The sequence below is a fragment of the Cariama cristata genome, unplaced genomic scaffold, assembly GCF_000690535.1.
Source record: "Cariama cristata isolate BGI_N322 unplaced genomic scaffold, ASM69053v1 scaffold1833, whole genome shotgun sequence".
In the NCBI taxonomy this organism is placed as follows: Eukaryota; Metazoa; Chordata; class Aves; order Cariamiformes; family Cariamidae; genus Cariama; species Cariama cristata.
The window spans coordinates 74,996-94,337 of NW_009609965.1; the positions used below are offsets into that span (position 1 = coordinate 74,996).

The 19,342-nt window shown below is 36.5% G+C and overlaps 1 protein-coding gene across 1 annotated transcript in view; it reads right to left on the bottom strand.

Annotated features, from left to right (window-relative positions):
• TTC27 (tetratricopeptide repeat domain 27) overlaps positions 1 to 19,342 on the bottom strand; it is a 123,820-nt gene that overhangs the window by 19,244 nt on the left and 85,234 nt on the right. Inside the window, exons 10-13 of the mRNA XM_009697697.1 lie at positions 17,069 to 17,164; positions 14,766 to 14,888; positions 8,432 to 8,659; positions 1,243 to 1,341 (exon numbers count right to left, since the gene is read on the bottom strand). Of these exons, the coding sequence (XP_009695999.1) occupies positions 1,243 to 1,341; positions 8,432 to 8,659; positions 14,766 to 14,888; positions 17,069 to 17,164 (546 nt within the window). The remainder of the gene's footprint in view (positions 1 to 1,242; positions 1,342 to 8,431; positions 8,660 to 14,765; positions 14,889 to 17,068; positions 17,165 to 19,342) is intronic.

Here is a 19,342-nt window from a genome sequence, read left to right on the forward strand (position 1 = left end):
CTGCACCACTCTGTTAGTGATAAAAATCATCTGAATGTCCCCTAATGCATCTCAGGCAAAACTAACAGGGTTAGTTCCAACAGTGTTTATCAACTGTTTTACCTGAAAAGGATTACGGAGTGCTCAGACAACCTTTCCTCTGGTAAAACCAGCAGAGCCACCTACAGAGATGTTGCCTGCCCATCGCCTTACACTGCTGTAAATTTGAAGCTGCACCACTGAATTCAGCAATGTGACAACTAGCACAAATTTGAGGAACAGAACCTGGGTACTGCAATGAAACGTACTCTGGTACTGAAGGTTATCCTTAGGCTTAAGAAGCATTAAAATCATGTTGAGAAACCTTTTTGAAGCTTAATTGAATGAGCTTAAATGAAAATGGTCATTACATTGCTGCAGGTCATTGTATAAAAATTGGTTTCACCTCCACAACTAAGAGCCTTCCCAGCAGCCTTTACTCTCAAAACAAATACCACTTAACCCACTGAGAAGTCAGTTGGCTGGTTCAAATGAATACAATCAAGTACAGGTCCAGAGAGATAAGTGAACACAATTTTACTATTTATTTGGAAGTAAATCTATTGTACTGAAACAAAAAATATCAATATATTATAAAGTAAAAATTCCAGTTAAATACAGGGTTGTCAGTACGTACATTTTTTTCCCCAAAATAAGTTATTTCATTTTATTAATAAAGAAAAAAGAATACTCTGTCACTTTTCATTGCTCTCTCATTCGTTTCTGCAAGAGAAAAGAATGAATAATAGTTTCTATCAAGTAGGTGGCATTAACTCTAAGTGAGCAACATGCTGGCAGTCAGGCTTTTTGACAAAAGTATTCCCAAGAGGTAATCCAGCTGACGCCTCCGCTATCTCAATGCAGTCACACTCAAACGGCTTAGAGGACTAAGTACTTTATTTTTTTTTGTTTCATCTCTCTTTTTAACACTCCTCACAGTCTACTCATTCCCTTTTCTCCGTTTTAGCAATGTATGCAAGCATAAAGGAACTTCGGCTCAAACATACTTTAACATTCACGCGCACACACTTGGACAAAGTTAAGTATTGGACAAACATTTTTATGATGCCTTATGACAAAAATATATCCTTCATGCACAAGTTTAATTTATTTAAAGGGCTAGGGTTTAAACAAGTTTTTCATTATTGCTTTGCTTGTTTATGATGAAAACATCCTTGTTGCTTTTAGATAAGCCATCTGAATTACTTGTCGAAAAGTACTTACATCTGGTTCCAATGTCACACAGCGCTGAAATGCTTTGGCAGCACCTTCATAGCCTTCTAAAGCAATGTATGCGCAGCCCAAGGAAAACCATACACCTAGCTGGAGAGAAAAAATGGATTATAATATATATATGTACCCATTTTGGCACAAAAGAAATAATTTTGCCTGGATGCACACTACTCTTGTTGTTTTTATTTGATTTTCAGCTATCACAATAGTATTGCATTGGAATAAATAATATCCTGCATGCAGAATATAGGAAAACTTTAGGTTCAAAGTTTTAATAAATATGGATAAACAAACGTGTTGACTATATAAAGACCACTTAACCATATGTGAAGTGCTCTTTAACAGGGCATCTTCATTTAGAGAAGAAAATGATAGCTATTTAGAGGTTTGCATATTTTGCTTTAACTTGTGGAAAATCCACATTCATTTTATTACAATTACATTTACTTTATTACAATTAGGTCAAATGGTAAATACTCTGAAATGTATTTCAAGGAAATCACATTTTACAAGAAACATTTCTAATGACCGAACACTTCAAAATTATAGCTTGTCAGAATATCAGTCTTCTCTAGTTTATAATGCAATGTTTAGAGATAGAAATCTACTTAAATAATGTCTTGTACAGAGAACAGAACTTTACCAGTTCAATAATCTTGGATTGTACGTCTTTAGTTGTTACAACCAAATACCTCTCAGATTCAACCAGGGAGCAGAGCTCAGCACCTCCCTCTCCACTTCCCCTCCTCAGGGAGCTGCAGGGAGCAATGAGGTCGCCCCTCAGCCTCCTGTTCTCTGGACCAGACAAACCCAAAGTCCTCACCCGCTCCTTATAGGACATGCCCTCCGGCCCTTTCACCAGTTTTGTTGCTCTCCTCTGGACACATTCAAGGACCTTCAGATCCTTCTTAAATGGTGGGGCCCAGAACCGCACACAATGCTCAAGGTGAGGCCACACCAACGCTGAATACAGTCAGGTAATCCCCTCTTGTGCCCGGCTGGTTGTGCTGGGTTTGATGCACCCCAGGCTGCCGTTTGCCCTCGGGGCTGCCAGGGCTCACTGCTGGCTCCTTTTAAGCCTGCTGTCCAGTGACAGGATGTGTGGGAGTTGTTCAAAGCTGTGCCGGGGGAGGTTTAGACTGGACATTAGGAAGCATTTCTTTACCGAGAGGGTGGTCAAACACTGCAACAGGCTTCCCAGGGCGGTGGTCAATGCCCCAAGCCTGTCAGGGTTTAAGAGGCATTTGGACAATGCCCTTAATACCATGCTCTAACTCAGTCAGCCCTGAATTACTCAGGCAGTTGGACTAGACAATTGCTGTAGGTCCCTTCCAATTGAAATAGTCTATTCTATTCTAAATAATATCAGATATAGACATGAATTACAGCAAATTAAATATGTATTCTCATAGCTTTTCAGTAGCAAGTTCCTGATTTGCCACACGGTTAATTCTCAGAGCTGCAAGTTAAGCAATACTACCTTTTAGAAAAGCTCTGTAATTCAGAAGAGTATTAAATCCCAAGTACATTGACAGAAGATTTTCTGACAGCATTACACTGTTTAAGTGTATGCAGTCAAAATCAAACCGAGTATTTCATAATACGCTGCAAAATTATTCCAGATAGTACTACCTACTGCAATAAGCTCAGCCGTTTCTCCATTCTAAATGCCAAGGTAAGAAACATAAATAGGTTTTCTTGGAAAATTTTTTGAGAAGGAAAAAGGTTGGGAAGAAGAAGACGGAAAACCAGGTTACATTAATTTATATTGCACAACAACATATTACTTTTCAAGATATGTGATTAAAGTTCATACCCTCTTGTGTTTTGGATACTAGTTCTGAAGCAAGCAATTCTGATAAGTCAGGTTCTCTGTAGGAAACAATAATGGCTATTTAAACACAAAAACCTTACCTTAAGAAACATTTGCAAATCAGGGATTTTACAGGGTTGAGGATAAAGCCGTTGGTTCATATGCAAGGAGCTTGTACCTCCACAGACTAACTGCAAACCCTGTAGCAGATATTTTTACAGTTCTCTCCAGATGAGTCTCATTTTTCTGTCTCTGAAACCCAACTTAAAACCAGTAACAAGATATCTGCTCCTGACTTACCTCTATAGAGTTCATAGTTAATCTGCTTCAAAACTTAGAGCCCAGAATACAAATGTATGACATTTATCCCTGTCAGATCTGGCACCCTGGTGGGCAGTGTTCATGATACCAAGAAAAGAACTGAAGCAGCTTGGCAATAAATGCAATAACACCTTTTGCATTTGAGGGTGGCCAATCCTCAGAGCATATGGATGAATAGGTGAAGACAGAACTGCCAATTACATCTGGCCTGGGCAAACATGAAAATCAACTTTTCGGCATTGTCAGCCTGTCACCTTTCTCGATCCTTAAACTCATCATTCAAGGAAGGAACTGCACAGGAGGAGAAAACAATGTTTCCCAAATCTCAGAGGGCAAAATTAATAGGAAATAAACATTTAGTCAATCGCATTTTTTAAGCCTCTCTTGTCCATCAAGTTTCCAGAAGTCCAGCACTCCCACATGGCTGCTACCTCATTAACTCCCCTTTCTCTTCTTCCTAGATCAATAACTTCCTGGGCATGAAAAGTGGGGGTAGAGATGGGACCGATCAAGCATGAAATAGAAGGCTAGCTCCAACTCTATAGCTCAGGGTACAAGTTAAACAGTGCTTCTGTAAAAGGTGAGAGAAAAAGTACCCACTGCATTTTTTATAATTCTAACAAGTAACAGTAGCACAGTCTCACCTCTGAGTTGTGCTTCCAGAATCTGATTTGACTAAAACTTCCAGCATTTTAAGTTTTTGAGGCTGATGGTGAGCAGCTACATCTCTCAGGAACTGGCTTACCAGTGCTTAAGCTTGTCAGCTGCTTTTTCAAGGAAAAGTTACAGTACGAGGAGAAAGTAAAATGATTCCTTACTTCTGTGGAGAAAAGCTGTATAAGCAGGTACCTACTAAAAATCATACAGTGACTGCAAAGAATGATAAATAATTTTCTTTTCTTATTAATTTGAAACAAGGTATTTTGCCCAGCAGTAACTATGCATGAAGGTTTTGACTGAAGGGAAAAAATGTAAGAACTGGACATGATAGAGAAGGTTGGGAAAGGTGTCCAAAGGGGATCCTTTAGCAGACAAGAAGAATGAGATGAAAGTCTTTGGAGGGGGAATTAAGTCAAGCAGCCTCATGAGATGCTATGATACGGAGGTAAGAGGTATACAGAAAATGGAATAGGTTGTGCAGATGGAAGAATGTCACTATATGTTAAAGAAATCAGCATCAATTGTATAGAAAAGTAACTGCGTAAACAAAGAACAGAATTGGTATGGATTAAAATTTCAGGTCTCATTAAAAAAAGCAGTATAAAGACTGTATCTCAGAATACTTAAAATGGAAAAACTATGTTAAAAACTAGAAGGGGCAGCTAAAAGAGTAAAGGTCTGCAGAAGACTTGAAACTTTTAAGGATAAGGCATCTCAAGGCTTGGAGAGCAACTGTATACTGTCATTTTAAAAGGCTCTAAAAAGACTAGGCAATCATAACAGTTAAAAACAAACAAAAAAAAAGGAGATTATTAAGAATAAGAGGACAATTTTTAAAAGCTGGTGTGCTAGAGTAATGAGAAAGCTCAAAAAGAACCAGTCCGACAGGTTAAATGAAAGAACACAGTAGTTGTTTTTAACAAAAAAACCAAACCAAAACAAAAATCAAACCCCAAACCAACCAACCAACCAAGGTTCATTGCCTTTGATCTATTATAGCAATGAAATGGTATTTTATCATCCTTTAGATATCCGGAAAGGGAGCATGAATTTCTTCCACAATATAAGTAGTACAGTGACTTTTTAATAATATATTTAGGATACAGTTTAACAACAGGCTTAAGCTATTTTTTGTGGAAAGAATGGTAAGAATTACTTTCTTACTGGGGAGGGCACAGAATCTGCTGATCCCACTGGCTGATGTAACAACTGCTCTGAGGAAAGTGACTGACTGAAAGGTAGCGTAAGGAAAACTTTGTCCGAAGTTCAAAAAAGACATTTGTCAAGGCTTGTGGAACTAGGTTAAAGTTCTTTTTTGGAAATAAAAAAAAGTGCATTGGTTAGAGGTTCAAATGTTACTACTGATTGGAAAAAACACATGACAATGAGCTGTAAATTTTTACCCTTTTCAACACTGAAGACAATGACCAGCAAAGGAAGATAATTTAGGCTTGGACTCCTTGTTAAAACTTGCCATCAGGAATTTCCAGGCAAGTCTAATAATTCGACATGATCATGAAATGCTTTAAGAAAGTCTAAACAGTTCTCTCATATTAGTGGGAGTATCATTTCAAAATAACCTAATTGTAGTATAGCTGAATACTTAAAAAGAAAAAAAAACAAATCTTATATCTGAAGAAACTTCTTTGCACTTTTCAAAGCAATTTCTACTATTTGCATATGGCAAATACACATACTTTTTTTTTTTTTTTCCCCAGAATCCAGTAAACTCTTCAGTACAATACTCTCAGGAGTACAGTGCTGTTAATTTAGAAACAATCTGTACGCCCTGTAGAGCAAAATTAGTCTTTGGGCTTAGTAATTACAATAAAATTCTAAGAGCTCTAGTTGAGTGAAACCCTAGCTCAGTACCTTTTTAATTACTCATTTTTTGGCATAGTTTATCTCCCTTATAATTCAGTTTCTTTTGAACACAACACACTGACAGAATGTACTGTAGTTTTAAGTAAGTATAGAGACTTTTATCATCATTTCCAATGAGAGACTCTAGCTCAACTCTTGTTTAAGTTACTTTTACTATTACAAGATGAATGAGAAGGAGAATTGTTGAGAACAAGGCTCTCATTGCATTGTCCATAACTTTAAATTCCAGATATAGTTGATGGCAAGCTGACTTCTAAAGCGTCACTGTTTTCCCAAACTGGAGAGAGATCACCTGTCTTACTTCACACCCAAGAAAGTTAGCCTGAGAAGTTATGAGCCAAATAGTCTAGCACAAAAGAGGATTATTCTTTTCTTGCAGACTGTGACATGGTGGAGAATGGTGTGGGCACAAAAAATGTACTATGAACACTCTTATTTCTGGAAAATTCAGATGTGAAGCGACTGGATATAGAGAGTCATACACTGTTGAACACGAGAACTAACAAATCTGTAATTTAACAAGCTGTAAGTTTTGTTATGCAGACTTTCACTGCTGGAGAACTGACTGCATGAGCTCTTTGATCTCTGGAATCGTCTCAGTCCAGCCTTGCTCGCAGTGAAAGTGCAAGAGAAATGTGTCTGTAATCCACCTGGCATGTACTAGACTAATTCATTCTGTGAGCAGCAGTGCTAATGAAGACAACTTTCAGATATATTTGAACTGTAAGACTTTCATTCCTCTGGGGATTCTCCAAAGTCTAATATGGTGGTTGGCTCATACCGCAAAGACCTACCCCTGAGACCTCAACCAAATTTGACCAGTTGGCCAAAGAGTAGAGAAGATTAAAAGAGGACTGACAGAGAATGGTTTTATCCATTAGATATTTTGGGGAATCACTTGCTCAGTCTAAACTCCCTTCCTCCAAAAAGGTTTCTGATAACCACACAAAAAAAAAAGAATTTCTTTGTAATTGGGACTCCTTGTTTACCTGATAAATTATTCGTAATTCTGGGAACAATTCATTAATGAATATTTTCCTTGTATTAAAGTCCTCGCATCTACAATTACCTTCCTTTCTGCTCTTCATTCACAAGACATCCTGGAATAGGAAACAATTCATTTCTGTACCTACAGAATACCAATAGTCTTTAGAAGACAGTGATAAGTCAATCCACACTATCCATTTGCTCAATCTATTTGTTTGAAACAATTCACCTGAATCTTAAATAGAGCTTCCTGAGCAACAAGAGGAAGAAATGTTCACTTTCCTATATGGACTGGCCTATTTTTCTTGGATTGCCTTTCATTTTAAGCTTCCTTTGGACAGGACACAAAATAAAAAAGCATCTCAGCAGAATATTTCCCAGTTTTTGAGCCCTGTAGGGGCCATCTTCTGCAGCCCTGTATTATCTGGGAGTCCTCTTGATTTCAATAAGGTTCCTATCTGAGTAATATATACTTTGTTGGCATTTCCTGAGTCAGTAAGAGAACTGAAAGACAAGGGAAGCAGTTTTGTTCATTTTGCTTTCCATTCTAAAGCTGTTCATAAGTTACCTGGAGTTCATTTGAACGAGAACAGGACTTTGATTCACTGGAATAAAATACATCACTGAAATACAAAAAAAGCTTTGGGATAAACAATTTGAAAGGCTGGAGGACTTTAAAATTTTTCTAAAGCAGAAGTCCAGCTAGTTATGTGGAATGGAAAACAGCAGCTTCAGCAGTGTTCTTTGGAAGGCAAGAAGGAAGACTATATTACTTTCACACGGACCTGGAACCAGCTATGAAGAGCACAACTTATATACATAAACAACCACAAAGCTGTTTTAAATTCTCAAGACCTTTCACAGGGTGGACCTCATTGGGATGGGAGATAGTGGCTGAGAAACTGAAACAAGATTACAAAAATGATCTGCAGAACAGCTTGCAAAGGATCTGTCAAAATAAACAGCTTCACCAAGAGAACTTTTTAGACTGTGGTTTCAGTTTTGATGCATTACTGCAATAAAAGCTACTGTCATCACAAGTGTAACACAATGCTTCTGAGTGACTCCAAAGCAGGACAGACCTGAAAAAGACACCTGAAAAATATTTCTGTGAAATGCACGGATCAGAGTTTGTAACTCAGTCAACAGACAAGGCAAAAGGATAATTTCATTCATTCATGCAGCATTCTTCTTGTAACTATTTTGCTTGACACTTGTTCATGATTTATTTGATGATAATTATTAATTTTCAATGGCTTGACCCCTGTGAAATAGAGGAGCTGTACAGGCAAAGAGTTAGCTGCGTGCAAGGACCTGAATGCAAAAGGATGTCTTCATTTCATTACACTACTGTTTTTAGCCAGACTTTCAAGTATGTGGTGAAAAATTTGCTAAGAATAGTAATAAGCTGTTACTTTGACAACTGTGCACATAATTGCTTTTTACAAAAGCGTTTCATCATTCAAAACTGAACACACCAACTAAACCAAAGCTGTATGTGTATCATTTCCCAACCTGCATAGGGTTGATCTGCACTGAACGTTCAAAGCACTCCACACATTCCCTGAATTCCCGGTTGCGGAGATGGAGGAGGCCTTTGGAGCGCTGGGCACGGGCGCTGCGGTGCTTGGAGAGCTCCCAGGCCTTGTCATAATACTGGTGATCTTTAAGAACATCACCAAGCAAACAATATAATCCTGGTGTTTCCTTTTTCTCTAACTCCCGTCTGAGTATTTCTTCTGCCTGTTAAAGAACAAAGAGAAACCAAAACATAATGGGACAATTTATTTTCAGTTAATCACCTACCTGAACAAATACCACTTCAGCACATTGCAATTATCAGATGAAGATTAAGAAGTAGAGATGGTAAGGAAACAGTATCTTGATCCAACACAGCATCAAAGATAAAGTCTAGAGAGAATCTGGTTCCAAACCTGTTTTTTTAAAAACCCACTTCATCAACATAATACGGCGGCTTTTGGTTTAATGCACCCATGAAAATGTACCCATGAAAACAAGAACTAGCTTGCTCCTCATTTTATATCTGAGGTGTGAATTCTGTCCCAAGAGCAAATATCAGCCCTGGACATCAAACCTGCACCTACTTCATAGCAACGCAGTATCAGCAACATTAAGGTATGTGCAATCCTAATAATTTATCATCTGTGTTTTTGATATATCCTAATAAGTACTCTTGCAATGACCATCATTTCTTTTTCTCTAATTGCTCCTTTCTGAAAATAGCTATTTCCATTCTATTATGTCTGAAGACACATCCACTTTCATACTGTTGGTTTTGGAAATGCTACTCTTTTACATAAGATGTAGAAGTTTTAAATTTAACTAAATGTTTGAGATGAAATATATTCAGAATATATACAGCATTATGGAAAGGAAGACACAAGCTGGGTCTCCCAGACATTTATTATGAGCTGTAACCAACTTTCAAAAGCTCTTTATCTCAGGGTCACTATCTCACTCTAACAATAAAATTATTGTTTCTCTTTTAAACATGAGATAGTCTGCTTTCTGCGGCTTTTTGAAAAGATAAATACACTGGACAGATGATCTGCTGTTCAGACCAAACTCCTACCTCAGTCCCCTGCTGCAAAAATGTAACAACGTAAAACATAATAATTCAGTTCAGTATAATTTTTCTATTAGAAAAGATCTATTTGAACCATCTGAACCAAGAAGATCCAAGGCTGCCTGCCACAGAATTAATGTTTGACATTTTAACACTAATCATTCTTCTATCATAGCTAGTTTATCTAAAAGGAAAGCTGAGTTTATCTCTGCATATAAATGAATACTGCATTTCTTGTTTCTCTAAGAACTGTTTTCTTTGCCCTTCAGATGATCTCTAGACAATCTCTTCCTCCAATCAGTAAAATTCATTGATCCTGTCTAAAAAATCATCTTTAGAAAAATGACTTTGTTTTACATTGTTTTGAAATGTTCAACGTATAGTAATTTTAACACTTCATTCTTACTACCATTTTTGTTAAATAAAGTAACAGAAAAGTCTACAAATATTTGAAGTGCACAAATGTGAAGAAGGGCTGTATTGTTTAGATTTCTAAAGGGATCTTAAACTAGCCAAAATGGAATCCCAGTAAGAAGAAAATTAGTGGCTGAATACTAGGAAAATAACTTAATGGCAAGCGTTTTTAAGTGTCTATGGAACAGTTCTCCAAAGAAACTATTATTTAAAATTTAGAATTAGCCTAGTCAAAGCACTAGAAAATCTCGCCTAACAAGACGACCACACTTGCAGAGGGTTTGGTTAAAGGGCAGTTTCCTTCCCCTTCCCTGCCTCCACTAGGTGCTATGACAAGATTAAAGGAACATACATTAATAATAGACCTTTAAGATGATTTTTTTTTAGAACAGAGAGAACTGGGTGCTTTATTATTGCAGTAATCACATCAGGCATCAAAAAGTAAGGTTTTTTTCCCCTTGAGATAAAGAAAAGAGACTGAAACGTTGCTGTGCAAACAGCAGCTATGAGGTGAAAAGTGCGTTGCACGCTGCTGCTTTACCTCTTTCTCTGCAGGGCGCTCCCCAGCTCAGATTGCTATTCCGTGGCAGTGCCTAGTACCAGTCATACACTAGACCAGAAAGCCAACCATGCGCTAATTGTTTTTCACATTTAAGAGCATAAAACCATCATGTTCTGGTCTAAGCTTACAAGAATTTATTGCCAACATAAATATTTCATCACACAGATAAAACAGAGAATTAAATAAGCAGAAGTCTGACTTTTCCTTCATCTCATTGGCTATCTGATCACCTCGCTGGCATGTTACAAACCTTTTTATTACTTAAATCTTTAAAGGCTAATACAAAGCATTATAACTACAAACTAAAGAAACTGTGTTCTCAAAACATTTTTCATTTGTCTTCTACAAAACCAGATAATACTTTAAAACTGGATTTCTCATTTTGCCTCGCTTTTGTGAAGAAAAATATTCCCTACTCCTAACTTTGTAGTAACGTATTTTCAAAAATGCACATTTAATCTTTGATAAGAACCCTGCTTCTGTAAAAAACAAATCTTAACAGCAAAAAAATTAAAGGAACATTTTCCACACAACTCACACAATGTACATGAAAGAAATATAACCACTAGAGATTTATTCTTACCCATTAAACAGATACTAATGATTAATTTGTATGTTTTATAACTAAAAATTATACCTAATTAAATAAGCTTCAATAAGAAAACTATTAATTAAAAGTTTCCTAAAAAGAAAAAAAATGAAGCTGTATAACCCCTGCTGACTGAAACAGAAGTAATTATAACACCACTGCTTTTCACAGAATGGTCTGCACCAGAATGGGCGGAATTCAATACTCAATTCAAAAGTCTGTTGATTAAACATGAGAAAGATTTAGGCTCTTAACTTGCTTTCTGGACTACTATGGTTGGTATGGGAATTAAACAGGCAACGCTTCACAAAAATCCCCAATCAGTAAAGAAGGCTCTGTTTTAAATAAAAGGTGGTCCTTTTTTGTTACTCACTACAGAGACTCCTGGAAACCAAGTTCAAGATTCATCCTGCATTTGGCTTCCCAACCTCAAACTTCTGCTTGCCCTCCCATCCACATTTTCCCATGCTTCTTTTTTTTTTTTTTCCTAAAAGACCCTATTAGCTTCACTCTTCACAGGTCTACCAGTTCTACTGACAATTCATTCCTTTGCTAATTCAAAGTACTTCCTAAAACGCTTTCACCTTTCCTGCTTGCATGTTATTTGCTAAGTTACCAAAGAAGTAGCATGAAGAAGTGGAACAGGTGAGCATGGAAAGAGGTAGTGAGAGAAAAGGAAAGGTCTAAACTTTTCATTTCATCTTCCGTGTAACTTCATGCATGACCACGGGCAAGCCATTTACTCCTCTTTCTCAATTTGTAGCTACATATAGGAGTGCTTACCTGCCTTCTACATCTGTTACGGTATGTGGTAGAAATCAATCAAGTTCTTGAGCAAGCTCATGCTCTAATCAGTATTGTACTACTTGACTTTGCATCTGGGATGCATTTCCTGGATTTAAAGGTGAGCTGAGAACTTACCATAATTGTGTTTCCTTGTTCAAATGTTTTGAGATATGTGTGTCATGTCATGACAAGCAAAATAACTGTAGAACGTGGATTGCTGGGTATCATGGACTGTGTACGATGCTGTTTACTCTGAGGAGATGATGGAATAGGGATAGGGCTGAAAACAGTGTTGTGAGACACAATACCAGGCTGATGCTAAAAGGTAGATCTCACGAATTTATCAAAGGTCAGCAGCTACCATGCCCTAGAGCTCCTGCAAGGAGCTTCAATTGGGAGAACTGAAAATTCACATCTCTAGTTCATCCTTTCTTTTTTCTTTAGCAGGGACAGAGTACTATTTTTAGTGTATTATCCATTTCCAGTGAGGTTGAAGAGACCTCTTACACCTTAACCAAATAAAGTTGGCCGATGTAAGTAACACTCTGGAGATCTCTAGGTCCCACTCATATTTAAAAGAAGGGAGAGGGACACTTTTCAACGCAGTTCTCACCGCAACAAGTCTGTTAAAGGAATACAATGACTAAAAGACTGGAATGAGAAAGCCACAGCAACTATCAACATACTGGGCATTTTTATAATACTTTTGTTTGTTCTGTGCCCTGTTTTGTTTATCGTTTAGCACTCTGTTACTCTTCTGTTGACTCATGTTATGATATTGGTTTCTACTAATTTTGTTCAGATTATGAAACAAGCGAGTATAGAGCCATATCCAGTAACAGTAAGAGATCCACAAAAAAGTTTGCTAAATGTTACTGACATCTGACTCTGCAAAATTTGTACTGCTACATTGACCTGTTATAACTGAGTGAATGATGTATTTCACAAGTGCATAATGCAGAACTTCGCATAGCCTTATCTACATGCTCTGCTTCTCTGTCAGTGCATAATTTGAAAGTAGGAGGAAGGAACATATTACTTTGATGTTTAAGTACTCAAACACATTGATATTGCTGATATCTGGCTGTTATATTATATTTTCCAGTATTTAAATTCAGGTTTTCTATATAAAAGCATTTGTGAGTGACAAACATGCAGTAGTTTATTAAATAGAGTTTGTTCTTCTGGGTACATATATGTTAAGCTCTTTAATGACATGAACATCCACTGAACAACATATTGCTTCAGTAGATTCTCACGCATTTCTAAAAGAATAACTACCATGTTTAAAAACACAAAACCATTTTTGATAAATACAAACAGTTCACACTCTGAAAGCTCTCTGATAAGGAGTGCAAATAGTCACTTTCCTTGGTGTACAGCTAAATGTTTCTAATTTTCTGGCTTTTTTCGTCTAGTTTTTTTCCCAGCACTACTGTTACTTAGTACTTACACAGCATTTTCTGTTTTTCAATGCACAGCACAAACCTTCATTCTGAAAGCATTTCTAAGCAGTTTCCTGTGTCAGATATCCTGTCCTATTCTCCAAGTGCCATTTTCATAACTCCCTAAGGGCAGTTTGTGAATGTAACTAGGACAGAATGCATTTCCAGGAAATGGAAAATACTGACCTCTATTTCTGCACTGTGCTGAAAAAATTGGGATATTAGCATACTATCCACAAGGCATGCATAATATGACACACAATTTGGCAGCAAGACATATCTGTCAGATTATAATGACCAAAATCTAGGCATTGGTGCATGATAATTAGAAAACATATGTAAATATGAGAAATTCTGCATTTTTTCTATTAATTGAAGTTATAGCTCTCTATTCTGTAAGCTTAAATTAGTTTAAGCATAGTCTTTGTGCTTATGGCATCATAAAGGCACACATACATTCATATATTTAATGCTACCATATACCAAACAGAGAGGAAGAACAGGGAAGAAAAGAAAAAACATTTTTTTGTCTGAAAGTGAGTATTTCTGAAAGCTATATAAATTCTGAAAACAATGCTTGATAGCATAAGTTCCTGTTACAGACTTTCTGTGTGAGAGATTGCACCAGAAGGAGAACACAGCTAAAGTTACACACAAGTAGGCATTGCTTCCAGGTATCGTTTTCTAAAATCTTCCTACCATTCATTGCTCTAACAGTAACAGCGGAATAATCAACAACAGGAGGGCTACTACAACCTGCTACCAGCATTTTTAAACTATTCTGTCACCAATACATAGAGTTAGGTGCTGGCTTTAAATTGTCTTTGTCTGGAGCTGATCACATGTAGCTGCAGCAGTGTTAAAGAAAGGATGGAGAAGTTCAGGAAAACATCAACACAGACTTAACAAAATAAAGCCTTTTAATCTTATACCACTTCTTATCTCAAATGTTTGATTCTGTAATTTGAATATGTTAACATTAGGGAATTAGATAGAACAACATCAGTGCTTGATGTATTTAAAGTGTTTTTGAAAACTACAGTTAATAGCTTGAAATCAAATAGGAAAGAAAACTAGTATCGCCTCCAGACAAAGCTCCAAGACCCCATCATGAGTCACTGCTACAGCCTTCTTGAAATGTCCACGTTACAACTTGCTGTGAATCCAGAGTTGTGAACTTAATTTTCCTTGAATATTTTCAAGAATCACTATCACTATCTTGCTTCTTATTTCGTATTTGTCAACATCTAGTTCATGTGGTCATTACCCCAAACTTTTTTTTTTGGCATTCACAGGTTATGACACACTCCTATGTCATGTGTCCATTTTTCCTAAACAGACTTTCCTCATGATACCCCTGTAGAAGTGAGTGTCATTAGTGAACTAGTAGCTCAAGCCAGACAGTCCTTCGTGCTTCAGATCCTATTTCAACACAGGATCTCAGCTGTAAACCCCATTTTTCTTACCTTTCCATGCTGTCCTGCTCTTTCATAGCAGATTACTGCATCTTCCCACATTTCCAGCTCCTCAAATATCTGTAAGGCAGAGCTGGTGCATCCCAGCTCAAAGAGTAAGCTTGCAAGTTGACGCTGGAAAGATAAGAAATTCAAGGTAATTGAAAATAGGTAAGTAAGTACTATTTCCTTTTTTGAAAGATGTTAGAGGCATTTCTGACATCAACGAGAAGCAAACAGAGAATATGGAGTTATTCTCTTCAAACTTCAAGCTGGAGCATCAAACAATGTATATGCCTCAAAAAAACCGCACACATCAATGGAACAATAATTGTTTTGATTTGACTTTTGTTCATGTCAGTAGCTTAACTACTTTGAACTAGCTTATAAGATACTGCAAAAATGGAAACAGACATGGCAAGGATAAATTGACAGAGCTGAACTTCCACCCTGTAAACGAGGTGCGTGGCCCATGTGGCTGGAGAGCAGCTGCAGCAGGATGTTGGGAATGCTGAGAGTGGGAGGCTGATGGAGGGCATTAAAGCCTCTTCTAGCAAGGCTCTGCTATACTAATCTGTACCTGTGAGAAACCATGGATGGACAGAAAGGTTCTGATACAGTATTGTTAGGCACTTGTGAGAAATCACTATCTCAAACGGCCACTGCCAACGGGTGTTAGTTTTCAGTCAAATCAATATTGGATTTGAGTTCAGGTTCAACTCCCTAGCTGAATTTTCCTCACGGATAAGTCAGCCTCTTTGTTATTTCAAATTCAGCTATTATTTCAATGTACTTGCGAAAATAATTGAGTAACCTTTTCAATTTAAAAACAAACAAGGTATGTTTTCACGATTTTGAAATGTTGTCTTTGGTCTTTATTTTTTAAGAGGAGATTAAAATCTCGTATAGGATTTCATCTTTGAAGGAAAAATAACTTATTTATTATGTGTGACATACACAATTTAGTTTGCAAAAACAAATGGGAGCCTTCTGCATAAGGACACCAAAGTATGCTAGGAGATCCCATACGGTGAACCTCTGCAGTGCTTCTGGTGATCCTGAATGGATTCCCTGAAATTCTCCGCAGCTGTCATGGACCTCTATTTACAGGCTTGGGTTCAGTATCTGTTACAAACCCAAGGAGTTATCATACGGGAACAGACTGGTAGTCAAAAAATTAAGAACTGGCTACAGTTCCTTGACATAAATATCTAACAAACTCTGAGAATCTGTAACAAAGTATTTGTTAGCTTTATATTAATTGCTTAGGAAAAAACCTACATTTGCCAGTGTCTGGAACTAAATCTCATTTATGTTTTATTAAATTTACTCAGAGTCAAATTTGGTAAAATTTATATAGGCAATGCCTCTTCATTACTATGACTAGAAAACTGCAGCCATCTTCCATTATAAATCCCTATTTTAGTATTTCTATCTTTGGCTTGGAAAATTGGCTTGGATCGAAAAGTGCCACTCTGACAACTGAAATGAAAAGCACATTTGCTAGTTTTATTGCAAGTGCCTGTTGAAAGGTTGTGTGGAATAATTTCAGAATGCTAGGAAAAGATATGACTGGTTAAAGCAACATGTATTGAGACTAGAAATCAAAAAGGAATAAAACACCATTAAAAGCAAACAACATGAACACCTTTGGAGGTATGCAATGCAAATAGTTTTCTTAAGTTTGTTAAATATAGTATTATCAGATAAGACTCTAATGTGTAGATTTCTGTTCTAGAAAGAGTTTATTGTCAAGATAAACACTGTAGTTTGGGGAAAAAAAAAATAAATCCTGTCAGCACTAGTAAAAAGGGGCATGTCTCGAAAATAAAAACTTTCTCAGCTCGAGGAGTTCTTCAGCGTACTTTTGACTCCTAATTTGGCTGCTTTGACCATGATCCACTTCCTGAAAACAACCCAGAGTGAGTGATCATTAAAAGATGAGAAAGATGCAGTAGCAGCATAAGTAAAACAGAAATAAATAGTAAGACAGTGGCAAGATTATTTTTACAGGAGGTATGTTGGAAGCTTGTAAGTTTTGGTCCATTTTTTATTGGAGGAAAAAGGAAAGTAAAGAAGAATTGCACTACAAGCAACTACCTCTGTGCATGACAGAACAAGACATCTGAAAGCAAAACACTGTAGAACTTGATTTCTTTCCAGAAAAACCTGTTGTGTTGTTAGGTTACGTTTTTATTTCTACGGTGTTTCAACTCAAGATCATATCACGCTCTCTTGATTTGGAGCCATGTAGCATCAAAAATAGTAAGAACCACAGACTTATAAGTAAAGCTTGAAATGGGATTGCTTCACACCTGTATGGCCCAATGTGGAGGCACCTGACAACAGTAGAAAATCTTCATGCGTTCAGATACTGATGTATTTGCATCTTCAAACTGGTCTGCAAGTGCCTGTAAATGCAAAGTATATTCTGATTTAGTATTTACTTAGGCTTAATCAACTTAAAAAAAAATAAATTCAAAGCATTCAGCATTTCAGGCATTCTTGACATAATGGAGAAATTATATTAAAGATAATACCGAACACGAGTAAGCTTACACCATAATATGCTACAAGCCTTTTTATTACCCCATGTAAGAAAATGTAATAAACATTGATGTAAAAACTCTTTATTACAGCTAATAATAAATTAAAAAAGCTTTGAAGAGTTTCAAATTTCAAAGTGCACGTAAAAGGAGCAAGAATCAAATTTATAATCCCAAACAAATACTTGCAGAGTAAAACTGTGTCAAATACCAAAGTGACCTTGCCTAATTCATTTCAAACCTTTAGCTAGTTTTTCAGTAAGACAGCATTGATGTGCTTTAGGCATGAAATTTCTTATTAAAAAAGAGAAAGAGAAACATATTATAGCCGACCATGCTTTTGGAAACACAGTTCTAATATGGAATAAATTACTGTGACTTGGAGTACAATTGAATTCTGGCTTCCCCCCCCCCCCTTTTGGTGGAGCTTTGGACTGTTGAAATGTTTTCTTATGAAACCCTTTGAAAGAGAATGGTACCTTTTGCATAGCAAAAGTGCAGCAATTTCAGCACTAACTTTTTCTCTGAAAATCCACTATGAAGTTATTTAAATCAAAGGAAAGTAAGAAAAATAAAATATTAAAGGTAACTATAGCCAGAAACTTTGTTAGAAATTTTAAGATAAGGGAGAAACTCTCTTCAAATGCCAGTAATCACTAAACTAGCAAATTTAAGGCCAGAGGTATAAATAAGGGAATATTAAATTACTTGCCTCTACATGATTCATCTCTCCAAGTCTCACATATAACTCAGTCAAAGACATAAAGAAAGAGCTAGATAGGTTCTCAGAATTTTCTCAACATGGAAAATGAATGCAAAGATTCCCAAACAAAAGCAAAAAATGGATAGGATCACTTGTTTCTCTCTGTTTCTAAACCCAACTGTTGGCTACCCAACCTATATCAATAATGCAAATAACAGTTGTGTAAAATGAAAATAATCAGTTATGTGATTTAAACTTTAAGCATCTTGTAACTGCTATTGATGTCAATGGGATTTATTAGGTGGCTTCATTCTTTTAATAAGAAAAAATTACAACATGCAGCAGTAATTTAGGCTTTAAATCCACACTTAACCTCCTAATTTTAAATACTAATATTTAAAATATTCAATCTTATTCACATTCTCTGTCATAAAATTATCTCCAGAGACCTGTTCCTAGAGATTATCCAGAAACCTCCCCCAAGAAAACAGCTGAGGTGTATTTGTAGTCACGAAAGGGACAGACTAACAAAATCGTATTCCTTTACACAGTTCCAAGTAATCCAAAAGCAGTCAGATTCAAATAAAACCTTTAAAGTAATATTATTTAATTACAGAGTTTACTTGACTATGAACTGTATAACAAATCACATTTCACAGTTTTAGTTCCACTGAAATGTTCTAATGCTATGCAGAAGCACTTTTTTCTATATTCTACTGCAACAAAAATTTAAACTGAAAAATTGTCCAATTCCTCAGGTAATCATTTTACAAGACTGGATGAAGTAGTAAAGTACAGTTGGAACATTTAAAAATAATAATTGCTCTAAGTCTGAGCAAAGCCAGAAAATCCTAAATATGTCCTGCTAAATAATTTTTTGAGGAGAACAGGAGATGGAGGGCAGAAAATGTTTTAAGTCATCCTAGATGACCAGACTTGTTCCACAATACTGTAATCAGTAATACATAAATACAGAATTAAAAATAAAAGCTGCATGTCCCCTGAAGAAAACATGTTATATAATCAGCACCTAAAATTCAGAAACTGTACACACATTAGAAAGCAGGTGACAAATACAGAGAATTAAATATACAGAATAATTAGGGTTTTCTGAATTTTCTTTCTTGTGAATTAGATCAGATATTCCAAGCTTTTCTAATGTACTGTAAGTATTTTAGTACCTTGTGGATATGTAATTAGATCTTGAGTTATACTCTTGGGGGAGGGGAGGGGGCAAAAAATTATATTTACAATCCAAACAACAAACTTGTTTCAACAGCTCTTTGTCAACCCAACAGCTCCTGTAACCAAGGCCACAGGCACAAACTGAGACATACCCA